This window comes from Mustela putorius, unplaced genomic scaffold (assembly GCF_011764305.1).
Source record: "Mustela putorius furo isolate JIRA1106 unplaced genomic scaffold, ASM1176430v1.1 tig00003853_pilon_pilon_pilon, whole genome shotgun sequence".
Classification (NCBI taxonomy): domain Eukaryota; kingdom Metazoa; phylum Chordata; class Mammalia; order Carnivora; family Mustelidae; genus Mustela; species Mustela putorius.
In genome coordinates, this window is record NW_025422005.1 from 36,911,600 (window position 1) to 36,925,115 (window position 13,516).

At 41.5% G+C, this 13,516-nt stretch overlaps 1 protein-coding gene across 1 annotated transcript in view; it reads left to right on the forward strand.

Annotated features, from left to right (window-relative positions):
* The first annotated feature begins 1,750 nt into the window (after positions 1 to 1,750).
* CMPK1 (cytidine/uridine monophosphate kinase 1) overlaps positions 1,751 to 13,516 on the forward strand; it is a 36,650-nt gene continuing 24,884 nt past the window's right edge. Inside the window, exon 1 of the mRNA XM_004740361.3 lies at positions 1,751 to 2,007. Within this exon, the coding sequence (XP_004740418.1) occupies positions 1,837 to 2,007 (171 nt within the window). The 5' untranslated portion in view covers positions 1,751 to 1,836. The remainder of the gene's footprint in view (positions 2,008 to 13,516) is intronic.

A 13,516-nucleotide genomic window follows, 5' to 3' on the forward strand; every position in this document is an offset into this window, starting at 1 on the left:
ATTCTTCAGTATTGATGCTTCTAATACGTTGACCCCCCTTCCTGGCTCTCCTCCATGTCCTCCTCATATTCCCTTAAAATGCCATCATTTGCTTTCTTTATGGTTTTGATTTCATATACATCATTGCAAACATGCTTGTGCAAACACCATGCTGGTCTTCTCTCCCTCTGTTGTGCTTGCTTGGCAAAAACCCAACAATGGATGACCTCTAGAATCTGTCTTCTCTTTGCCCACACCTGAACAAAAACCTTCAAATTTAAAATCCAGGATCTCAAATACCAAGTGCACTCTTAACATTGCTCAGAAGTCCTACAATTACTTTTCTTCAGAAACTTTTCCTGTCTTAAAAAATGTCTATTTCATACCTTCTCTCCCCTCAAATATCCTACCTCAAAATCTTTATCTTTAGCTGACATCATCTTGTCTTTATGGAGAAAATACAATTTTCAGACAGGAACTCTTCCTACTTTCTAACTTTCCTGCAACTGTACCCTTCCTGCAACTCCTGTTGCAAATTAATGTCTTTGTCTCTGAAGACAAATTAAAAAAAAAATATTTTTAAAGATTTATCTATCCACGAGATGGAGAAAGAGAGAGAGAAAATGTATGCATGGGGGGGGGCAACGAGAGAGGAGAGAGAGAATCTCAAGCATACTCCCCACCAACCTGAGCCAAAACCAAGAGCTTAACCAACTGGGCCACACAGGCACCCCTGTCTTCTAAAAAATTTTTAGGTCATCTAAGGCCTCCATTTGCCCCTTGGAGCCCGTCTGATATTTCTTTACAAGGGTTGCCTGTCTCCCTTTCTATCACATCATTCCCAGGAGCTTAGACACAAGCTCTAGTACAGCACTGCCCCCATAGAACTTAACTGTAGTGGATATGTTCTGTATGAGCGCTGTCCAACACAACTGCCAGTACCGCTTGTGACCACTGAGCACTTTAAGTGTGGTTAGAGTGACTGAAGAACTTAATTTTTACTTGTATTTAATGAGATTTTTCTTACATGCAGGCAGCAGAGAAATGGAGTTGTATGTAGTTAAGGGCTTCCCACTGAAATTAGAATATAATCCCAACTTCGTTCCATAACCAAAGGCCCGTGAAAGACTTGCCTGGGCCTACCTTTCCCACATTCCATTCTCTGCCTCATTCTCACAGCTCTGGTCTCTCCGTCCTTTCCCAGTAACAAGCCGTTTTAGGAGTTTTTGCATGGGCTTTTCTTTTTATGGGACACTATCCTGGTCTTTACTTGCTTTTACTCTTTCCTATCCTTAACGTCTTGGGTTGTCACCTCTTCAGAGGCTTTCTCCGACTACCGTCTACAAATCACAACTACCCCTTGTTTTTCTTCCTCTTTTTCCCTTCAAAGCCTTAGCTCTTCCTTCCTTCTTGTCTATCATCTCTCTCTTCTGATGTTGGCTAGTCCAGCTCGGCTTCTTCCCCACTGGAATTTAAAACTCGTGGAGAGCAGACAATAGGTTTTCTCTCGCGTGTGTCGCGTTGCAGACGCCAGCACAGACCTGCCACACACGGCTATAGATGAAGGATCTGCGCCCTGGACACACAGCCAGCGGAGGGATGAATGAGCGGGCAAAGGGGCGAGCAAGAGAACCCACGCGTACCCATACGGAAGCAGCCAAGCGCAGCCGCTTAAGGAGCAGCGGAAGCCCCGCCTCTTCCGGCCGCGGCACGAACACCTCGGCAGCCACGGCGGCGGGGCCGCGGCGGGCGCCGACTCGGCCCGCCCCCTTACCCCCGCCCCGCCCCGCCCCGCCCCGCGCCGCCGCCGGCCCGGCCGCTGTCAGCTCTCCTCAGCGTCGGGCCGAGGCGCTGTGTATGCTGAGCTGCTGCGGCCGCAGGCTGCTGCACGTCCTGGGCCTTAGCTTCCCGCTGCTGACCCGCCGGCCGCTTTTTCTCTGCCCTCACCGCCTCATGAAACCGCTGGTCGTGTTCGTCCTCGGCGGTCCTGGCGCCGGCAAGGGGACCCAGTGCGCCCGCATCGTCGAGGTGAGGCCCGGGCAGCTGGCGCGCTCCCTGGGCTTGACTGGACGCCGGGACGGCCTGTCCCGCCGCGCCGGGCGGTCCGCGCCCCCCGGAGCCGCGGACTAAGCGGACTACGAGTCCCGGCGACCATTGCGTCGACCGCGCGGCGGTGGTCGAAGGGTCCTGAGGCGCGCGGCCTTTCGGGACTCGTAGTCCACGTCCGCCCGCCTCGGGGGCGCCCTGAATAGAGGGGGACCGCTTGGGGTCGCTTTGTTCCCGCGCCCCTCTTTCCTTACAATTTGGGGACCAAGTTCGTCTCGAGAGTGGGCTGGGAGGGGGATCCGGGAAGATCAGCCTTTGGGGACTCCCGGCGCGCCGAGGTCAGTGTGTCGCTGGTTGTGAGGTGGGTGAAGGCAGCGGGAGCGTGGGTTCAGGTTTGAGGCAGTGAGCGCTCGCAGCTGTCTGGAAGGGAGACCGGTTTATCCACTCTGCCCCTTCCCGCAAGCCCTTTGTAAACACCTCCGCTAACCCAACCCTGGTCTTAATCCTGGAAAGGAACCCCGGGGGACAGGGTGTTGCTAAAGGTCTTCTGTGATCTGCCCGGAGCACTTTTCTGGCCTTGTCAGTGGCAGTACCAGCTCTGAGGCTCAGCCCGATTCGTGTGGTCGAAAAGCCGCGGAGCAGAGTAGGAGTTCAAGCTTCAACCTCTGGTCCCGCTGCCAACTCACGCTTTTGTCCGTGGCCAAGTCACTTCCTCTCTTGTCTCAGTTGCACTCTAGACCGTACGAGGATCTCCACCCAGATTTAAACTCCATGTAAAATACATCCCAGCTCTAAAATTGTGTTTCTTTTTTTGTTGTTGCTTCACGACGTGTTCAGGTCACCGGTTCAATTCTGTAAATTTTCGAACAGATAAACGTGGTTAGCTGCAGTAACACTGTGAGGAGAAAGGCTTATTGGAAAATCTGGGGAATGGAATTGGGAGGGAAGGAAAACAGGGTATGTAGAAACGAGAGGCGCCCAGTGGTGCTGTGAAACACCCAGACAATCCTTGTGAAACTCGGTGACCACAAAAGTTTTGACCCAGAACTCTAAAATAATGCCCTCTTCTGTTCCACGACGTGGCTTATATTATTAGCTTTGGGCTTTCATTCCTCCCCTATGTTCCTACAGTCCACGCCTGTCCTATATTTTATTCTCTAAAGAGCATCCAAGGCGAAGTGGTAACATCTATTTCATTACTGTTTTACAGCTGTCTTAATAATTCCTGATCATTTTTAGGAATGAAAGTGGGACTAATTAAACAAAAAAACTCCACATAAATATTTGGCTTCTTATTTTTGTTGGTTCTTTTAACTTTTTAAGACAAGAGGCAATTGAATGATTTCAGGTTTGTTTTTTATTTTTTATTTTAATTTTTTGTGTGTGTGTGTTTTTTTTTTAAAGATTTTATTTATTTATCTGACAGAAATCACAAGTAGGCAGAGAGGCAGGCAGAGAGAGAGGAAGGGAAGCAGGCTCCCCGATGAGCAGAGAGCCCGACGCAGGGCTCAATCCCAGGACCCTGGGATCATGACCTGGGCCGAAGGCAGAGGCTTAACCCACTGAGCCACCCAGGCGCCCCTATTTTTTATTTTATTTTTAAAAAGATTTTATTTATTTATTTGATAGAGACACAGCAAGAGAGGGAACACAAGTGGGGGGGGCGGTTGGGGGTGGGTGAGAGAGGGAGAAGCAGGCTTCCCACTGAACAGGGAGCCCCAAGATCTGAGCAGAAGGCAGAGGCTTAATGACTGAGCCACCCAGGTGCCCCTGTTTTGTTTTTTGTTTTTTTTTTTGTTGTTTTTTTTTTTTTTAAAGATTTTATTTATTTATTTGTCAGAGAGAGAGTGAGTGAGAGCGAGCACAGGTAGACAGAGTGCAAGGAAGAGTCAGAGGGAGAAGCAGGCTCCCTGTGGAGCAAGGAGCCCGATGTGGGACTCGATCCCAGGACGCTGGGATCATGACCTGAGCCGAAGGCAGCTGCTTAACCAACTGAGCCACCCAGGCGTCCCTTGTTTTTGTTTTTAATGTCTGAGATGACTCTTACATGTATATAGCATAATAGGGGAAGGAGAAGAGATTTCAGAGCCAAACAGATATGGGTTCAAACCCTAACTCTGCCATTTACTGTTTCTTTTCTTCTTTTTAAGATTTTATTTATTTTTAAGTATCTCTACGCCCAACATGGGGCCTGAACTCACAACCTGGAGATCAAGAGTTGCATGCTGTAACTGACTGAGCCAGCTAGGTGCCCCCCATTTACTGTTTCTTTAGAACCAGGGAAATTGTTACTTTTAGCTGGCCTTCCTCTGTGAAAAGAGAAATAATACCTGTCTAGCATGGTAGTTGTGAATGTTAAATGAGGTAAAATAGGGGCGCCTGGGTGGCTCAGTGGGTTGAAGCCTCTGCCTTTGGCTTGGGTCATGATCCCAGGGTCCCGGGATGGAGACCCCCATCGGGCTCTCTGCTCAGCGGGGAGCCTGCTTCCACCTCTCTCTCTCTCTCTCTCTTTGCCTGCCTCTGCCTACTTGTGATCTCTGCCTGTCAAATAAATAAATAAAATCTTAAAAAAAAGTGAGGTAAAATATCTGGCACACATCGAACCAGATAATTTTTTCCCTCCATTTTAGACTTCTTGTTCTGAGTTTATGAAGTTGGTTATTTCTACTTTGAAGTAGTATTACTTTAAAAATTGGTTTTTGATAGCTATATTTGAGTGCATTTAAATATTTTGTTTCTGAATCATAATGTGGCTTTAAATATCCACATCCAAACTAATAATACTCATATTACTCCACTGCTTTAAAAATAATCTACACATTCTGTAACTAGTATTTATTCTTTACTCAGTTCAGTAATGGCTGATAATGTTTTAAATCTGTTGATTATCAACTCTAAGATTTTCATAATTAAATGTTTCCTAATGTATTATTCTTTAATATTTTGGCAATTATATAAGCTTAAGTTGTTTTAAACTGTCATCTTCTTTCATGAAAATAGTTGCTCTTGATTCCAGTGGCCATAAACAATTAAGTTAATTTCTACAAATTACATATAGTTTATAATTTAGCAATTGCTATCTCCTAACTGACTAAATTGAACAATGGAATGTCTATGAACAGTTAAGTCAGAGGTGTCCACCCCCCCTCAGGAGTCTTTTGTGTTTTGACTCAATTTTTTATTTCATAGGCAAATATAAACTGAATTTTAAACAACTATAATTCTGGGGACTAAGTTTTTTTTCTGTAAGGAAAAAGTTCTGTAACTCAAGGTTAAATTCCTATCATGCCAATGCTAATTTAGCTCACAGGGTACCTGAAATGTAGTTGAAATAAATTTGGGGAGGTGGGGAATTACACTGATTTCCAACTCAGGCTGCCAGAAGTACCTATTTGGGCCTGGCTATAGAATCTGAGACTATTCGGTCCTCCAGTATCCTAGGACATTGCGGTTAGTGATGAGGGTATAACGGGAGGGAAGCTGGATTGTAGGTATATATGTATTTATTATCTATTTCTTTTCTCCCTTCCCTCCCTCCTTTTCCTTCCTGGTGATGAGTTTTATCTCTGCTACTTACTCTCCCAGACCTTGAGGAAGAAAAGGCAAATCTGATGCAGTATTTTCTGAAACTGTTCTGAACTGGGATGGGAGAATTTGAGGGAGATTTGGGTTTTGACTTTGCCCATTTATTTGTACTGGTCTTCCTCAGTTTTATTTTCTAACTAATTGTTTCTAAATCTGTGTCCTCTTGTACTCAATTTGTTTTTGAAAATTAGTGGTTTTCTAAATCAGTGCAATCCTTTCAGAGTTAAGTGCTTAGAGTTCTTGTGGAATAACTTGTTACTAAAAAACGGCAGGGATACTGTGTCATTTTTTTAATTTCTAAAATTAAGCTTTATATTGTTTTGGCCCAAGAAAAATTTTGGTGCCATAACCTAAATTTGTCTTTCAAAATAACCACAATTTTGCATGTGTTAGCTGGAAGGATATTTAAACCTCCTCTCTCTCTCTTTTTTAAAATGTTTTTTATTTATTCATTTGAGACAGAGAAATACAGAGAGTGCATGAGCAGGGGGAGAGGGAGAGAGATGAAGGCTCCTCGCTGAGCTGGGAGTTCATGCAGAGCTGATACCAGGACATTGAGATCATGACCTGGGCTCAACCATCTGAGCCACCCAGGCGCCCCTTAAACCTCCTCTCTTTTAAAGATTTGCTTACTAAATTATGCTAAAGCTGATCTCAATGCCAGATTGCTTTCTTTAGTACCCCAAAAGCATTCTTGTCATCTGTGTCATAACTTTCTCCATGGACCAGAAACTCCTACTTTGTATGGTCTTCCTACCTACTGTGCTTAGAAATTTTGGGATGCTATTAACTTTAAGCATGTAGAAATCAGAGAGTTGATTTTATTTGCCATTGTGTTTCTAGTGTTGAACATTGTACCCGGCACATAGTAAGGGCTTAGTAAATACTTTTTTGAATTAGTAGTTTTAGAGGATGCTGGTTTGTCCTAAGATGTGAAAAGTTTTAAAATTTGGTCCCCAGGGGGCGCCCAAGTAGCGGTTAGCTCTCCCAATTCCAGGACAGAAATGCTTGAATGAGACCTAGCTCTGCCATACTCAGATTTCTTTTAAAAGATTATTTATTTATTTATTCGACAGACAAGGAGACAGGGAATACAAGCAGGGGGAGTGAGAGAGGGAGAAGCAGGCTTTCCGCTAATCGGAGAGCTGGATGCTGAGCTTGCTCCAAGGACCTGGTATCAGGACCTGAGTCCAAGGCAAACACTTAAGGACTGAGCCACCCAGGCACCGCTAAGTTTTGTTATGTAACATTTCTGCTTACTCTCCGTGAATAAATGGTATGGTTGTGAAAATCTGCTGACTATTCTAAAATATCCAAGCTCCTGATCACAAATTGCCAAAGCAGATAATGGCTCATAGAAGAAACTTGATATAGGCAGATTTACTAAACATTCCCTTGTTTAAAAACAAGCCTTTCTCTCCTTTTGGGGGGACAGGATAGAGTAAGAGATAAGTGTTTTTTTTTTTTTTAAATAATAGAAAGTTTAAATTATCTATAAAAGAGTCCACAGAATTCTTGACTCTTCTGAAGTACCTACCTACCACCTTTCTATTAAAGATGGTTGTAACTTAGAATTTTTTTTTTTTTTTTCGGTTAAGAACTTCTAGGAGGGGAGAATGTATTGAGATATTACCATCACTACTTTTGAAAACTTTCTTTTTTTTTCTTTCTATTTTAAGTTACAAAAGTAATACATAGTTGTTTGGGAAAAGTAAAATCCTCTCTAATTCTGATGCCACTCATGTTAGCTCTCTGGTTTTTACTGCTTCCCCATCTCTTTCTCAATATTCTTAAAAATGCTAGTGTATATATATATGTGTTTTTTTTTTTTTTTTACCTCCAGATGGAATTCTTCTGTTTTCTACTGAATGTATCATGGATATCCTTTCAGGTCTTTACATTTTTTTTCTTTAAAGAAATTCATTTTTTTTTTCTTTAAAGATTTTATTAGAGCATGAGCGAACGAGAGAGAGAGAGAGCACGCGAGAGTGAGCGTGAGGTTGGGGAGGTGAGCAGCATGCAGAGGGAGAAGCAGACTCGGAGTTGAACAGGGAGCCCTATGCAGGACTCTATCCCAAGGACCCTGAGATCATGACCAGAGCCAAAGGTGGACACCTAACGGACTGAGCCACCCAGGCACCCAATTTAATTCGTTCTTAGTAGTAGCTGTAGAATATTCCATAATATGCATGTTCTATAGCATGGTTTTACCATTCCCCTATTGATGGACATTCAGGATAGTCTCCAGGAATTATTTTGCTATTGCGAACAGTACTTCAGAAAACTTCCTTGTAAATACAACATTGCATATGGATGCTGTTTTTGTAAGTAAAGTACCTTAAAGTAGGATTGTTCAGTCAGAGGATATGTGCATTTTTTATTTTAATTGATAATTGTCAGAATACTTCTTAAATACATTATACTTACTACATTTCTGTCAGCAGTGTATGGTTTTTTATTAGCACAGGATGGTTATCAATCACTTTAATTTTTGCAAACTGGTACCTCTCCTTTCTAAAGTTTTTCTGAGTAAATTCCTCATTTTTTCAAAGGTGAAGAGGCATAATTTAAAAATATCCTTTTACTTGTCATTTGTTCAGAAAACAGTTTTTTGAGAGCTGGGCACTGTGATTGTTGCTAAGATGAATAAAGCACAGATCCTTCTCTTAAAAGCTTTTAGTTAGTGTGGAGGCAAGGAAGTTAATCGGTGACTTCTACAGAATCGAGTGGTAAATTCTGTGATACAAACGTACTAAATCTACCATTTAGATAAGGGACATTTAAATTTCAGTCCAGTGGGTCAGGGAGGTCTTTCCAGGGGAGGTGATATTTCTGAAATCAGTTTTGAAGGACAGTAGGAAAGAAGCAGCTGGGAGGTGTGGGGGAGTAGAGAACACTTAAAGCAGAATTACCCTTAAACAGGGTAATTGGAGGTTTCATTTCTGAGAAAAGCCGAATGAGAGAAAACCTATATGAGATTGACCCAGAAAACACTTCCTGAATGCAGACTTGTGCTGTATCTGTGTATGGGGACACAGGCTTCTTGAGGCTTTCACTTTTGTAAAGATAGATGCACACTTAACAGAATTTTATGAGAAAAGATATGAAAAACTTCTGCAAATATTCAAGTTTACATTACATTTTTAAAAAACTGTTTATCTTGTAGTTCTTCCTTCTGAGTTATTGTAATGTCTTCAAGGGTGGGGACCTTGGCTTTTACTCCTTCTCCTACCTGGTGTTTGAAATGCTTGCTCATCTTTCAGATTTACCTTGTTACGGAGATTCCCAGACAATCTCAGTTAATGGTGCCCTTATAGTGTCTCAGTAATTTTTTTCACAACTACCCTAGTCCAAAATAAATATCTAAGTTATATTTGTTAAGAAATTAGATCTGAACAATACTTAGGTATTTTCAAACAACTTGTGATCTTTGACCACAGTTCCAGACTTACACCTTCCTAAACCCTTAGAATTTCCCAACTGTTGAGAGTTACAAAAGTGTTTCTTGTTATGTTGATGAGGTAGGGTTTGGACCCCACCTAAGGTGGGGGTGGGGTGCTGGTTGACCGGAAAACCAACTCTATGATCCGAGGGTTGGAACTTTTAGTCTCACCCCTCCCCTTCACCTCCAGGGAGGGGAGTGAGCCTGGATGTTTAATCAGTTGCCAATGGCCAGTGGTTTAATCAATCATGACTATGTGATGGAGCTTCCAAAAATGAGGGCGGGGTCAGAGAGCTCCTGGTTTGATGAACACATGGAGAGTCCAGGGGAGTCGCCTGTCTGTAGAGGCACTGAAGCTCTGTGCCTTTGTGCTGTGCTTATATCTGGCTGTTCCTGAGTTATAACCTCTTCATAGTAAACCAGTGATCTAGAAAGTAAAATATTTCTTTGAGTTTTGTGAGCCATTCTAGCAAATTAATCAAACCCAAAGAGGGGGCTTGGGGCCCTCTAATTTATAGCCAGTTGGTTAGAAGTACAGGCAGTACCTTGGACTTGGGACTGGGCTCTGAAGTGATTGTGGTGGGGGGCAGTCTTGTAGAGCTGAACCTTTAACCTGTGGAAGCTGATGAATCTCTGGGTAGATAGTGTCAGAATTGAGTTGAATTTTCACACACTCTGATGGTGTTTGAGAATTGTGTAAGGGAACCTGCCCCTCAAATTAGAATTGGGTCCAGGAACCCCAAAGACTAGCCCATGAGACCATAAACTCCATATGGGAGGAGAACCCTGAATTTCTGATTTACTTTCATATTTTTAGTGTCCAGCACAATGTCTGTTATAAATTGATGCTCAGTGAACATTTAAGTAGATTTTGAAGCCATTCAGATCTACCCCCTTGATGAGTTAAAGTTTTGCTTTTTAGTTTCTTCCACTGAAAATTTGGGGTATTAATTTACTTTTCATGGTGATTATGAGGATTAATTAAAAATGTCTGGCAAAGTGCCTAATACATGTTATTATTACTTCATATATGTTAGCACACTCCCTCCCCTTTGCCTACTCTGTGCTTATCCATAAATAGTCAATGAAGGAAATGATTTGAGCAGTGTAAGTAGCTATACTTTGTGTACATGTTGGTACAGATGGATACATTCTTAGTCATTATACTGAAGAAAAACTGAACTGAAGGGATATGAATTAATATCAAAGTGTCATACCTGAGTGTTGTCTATTGGGCAATATTTAGAGTTCAGATTCTAGAGTCAGACTGCCTGGGTTTGGTTTTCATCCTAACATCTACTGTGTGTGTGCCACCTCAGCCAAGTCATTTAATCTCTCTGTGCTTAAATTTCTTCATCTGTAAAATGGGAATAATTATATAGTATCTACCTCATAGGGGTGGTGTGCAGATTAAATGAGCTAATATTTGTTAAGTTCTTAGAGCAGTGCCAGGCACGTAGTAAATCATACATAAATGTTAGCTGTTTTTATTATCATCATCTTTTTATGTGTTAATTTTTTATATCTCCCTCCCCCATCTGCTTTCTTTGACTTGATTGAGACACCCACCCCCATTTACTCCCTTCTACTTTGGTGGCTCTTCAGTCTGTTCATAATGATTGCCCTAGAAATTTTAAGCATACATGTTATTTAACTTAAGTCTAATATTGATTAATATTTTTATTCTCCCCACTCCTAAACAATAGAAATGCTTTAGGATGCTTAACTTGATGTTCCATCCTCTTCTGTTTTCCAGGATTTAAATACTGCAGTAATTTTTTTAAATCCCTGCAAACGATGTGTTATTGTTTTATAACAGTGATGTAATGTTTGTAGAATAACACATATATACCAATTTGTCTATTCACCATCTATTTTTGCATCTCAGAACTTCCTTCTTTTTTCCTTAACAAGTTTCTTTAATCAGTATGGGCTTGTGGTTAGGAATTGTTTGCTGTTTTCTCTGCATGGTAGCTTCTCTTTTCTGGTAGCCACTAAAAATATCATCCTTTTGGGGTTCTGACTTTACATGGAGCTCTTTGATCTGATCTTCAGCCCTATTTAGGCCTAAGTCTTTGCCCCCTTTCTCCAGTTTGTGGGCTATTAAATGCCAGGTTCTAGCCATCAGATTGGGGGTGGGAAAAGACCTCAGGGCAGCCATAATTCTAGCAGGCACTCACTCTAGATTTGTGCATTCTTGATTTAATTAAATCTGAGTTACTCTGGTTTTCTACCAGCTCCATCATGCATTGAAAAAGGATAATACGTGTGTGTGTGTGTGTGTGTGTGTGTGTGTGTATGTATATATACGGGGTGCCTGGCTGGCTTAAAGTAGAACATGAGATTCTTGATCTTGGGATCATGAGTTAGAGCCCCACATTGGGTGTAGAGATTACTTAAGAAAATAAAGAAAAAATGTTATAAAAAATAATCAATTTGGGGTGCCTGGCTGGCTCAGTCAGTGGAGCATGTGGCTCTTGATCTTGGGGTTGTGGGTTCAAGCCCTATGTTGGATGTAGAGCTTATTTTAGAATGAAATCTTTAAAAATACACACACATACACATATATCCAACTACATGGGTTTCCTATGCAGGGAGGAGTTTCCCTGAATGTACATATATATTCTACCCACATGAAAATTAGATGCCTTTACCTAAGTCTTAGCACCTTTTCAGTGTCTGTTCTTTCCCTTATCTGTACTCTCTTTGAAATCTACCTGATGTATACCCCTTGGGTTGAAGTTTCAGTGACAATAATGGGTTACTCTAAATGCCACATTGTAGTTAAAATGCTAATGGGGAGAGGACTTCAGTGACTGTGGACCTCCAAGTCACATAGGAGTACAGTATTTTTTTTCTAACAATTGTCCTGAATTGAAATTCAGAGCACTTCAGAGGAGTTCTTTAGTAGTGGGACTTTTAGATCTTAGTAAGAGAGAAGGGGTGAGCTTGGATGATAACCTTCTTATTCATGTCATGTTGGCCTAATCACGCTGACTCATGTTAACCTTAAAGCTAATACTTTTAGCCCAATTGCCTATGTAAATGTATTTGCTCTAACATTTCTATTGCTTTAACCTGGCAAATCAAGAACATTTTTATAGACTGAACATGTGATAAGAGCATCTAGAATTTAATAAAGAACAGGTGTGAGTAGACATATTGTTTGCCAACAGTTTTATGATGCCTGGTAAATAAAGCTAACAAAACATTACTTTGGCAAAGGAAAAAGCACCAGTTGTTACCTACCATTCTCAGAAACTTTCTCTTTGAAGGACTGGGTCCCATGAGTTGCTTTCTATGCCTGGTTTCCATCAGTCTTCTCTAGAAGACCCAAAAGTTGGTTTTATTCATCATTAGGCTGTATCTTATATCAACAATTAAATATGTTTTACTTGGGGCTACATAAAAGACTGCTTCCCTGCTCACTATATGTTTGGAACTTCCGTGATGTATTTATCACTGGTGTGTGCCATTGGAAAGTATTACATGTTTAATTTAACCGATAAGATTTACCTTTATAACTATGTATGATTTAGGTAGATAATATGAATTAATATTTTCTTGGTGTCTATAGGGAGTAGAGAGACAGCCCAGAGGCTTTGATAATGTGATTGGGAATTGACTTAATGGCTAATACAGGTTGTTATATAGTGGACAGCTTTATTTGCTACTTACTTAGTGATTATTGGGTGAGGCAGGTGATAAGTGGAAATGATAATGGTGTCAGAAACGGTAGTGGTGTCATAAAGGCAAAAGTAAAGCAAGGGTTGTCAGAATCTGGCTGAATGGTGTAGATAGGCCCAATATGCCTGGCTCTTTGTGTTTGGATAAACTTCTCTCAACCCCATGCTAGGATACAACCGAATGATAAAGTACATCAAATTTGAATTTCCTTTTTAATTTCTACCAGGAGATTCTGTTATTTAAAGGCAGTAAGCTGCTTAAAGGCAAAAGACTGTCTCCAGGTCTGTCACCTAGGCATTGCCCTGGATGCCCACTCTGGATTAATAGTCAGACTTAGGTTCAAGTACTGGTTTCCTCTCCACTAACTGGCAAGTTGGTTTATTTCAATGTTACCTTTTGTAAAAGGAGGGGTGTAGAAGTAGGTGGTATCCCAAGTACGTAAGTGTTAGATAGTATGTATTAGATAGTGTGTAATCCAGTGCAGTCATATTCAGAGGCAAATTATCCAGTCATTGTCAATATGTATACTTTCTGTGCCCTTCTGTGCTGTATGAATTGTGAGGGCCAAGGAATTGTATTTAAATCAATTCCCGAGTATTTCATGGTCACATAGAACTTCAGGCTGGTAACAAAGAATGTGTAAGGTGGGAAAAGGAATAGCTTTCTGAAACAGAATTGTGTGTATGTATTTTTTAATTATAAATATGTAAGAATTGTGGTATTAGGGTCAACTTTCTTACAATACCCCATAGAATTAGAAAGCATGTGGACTTTGAA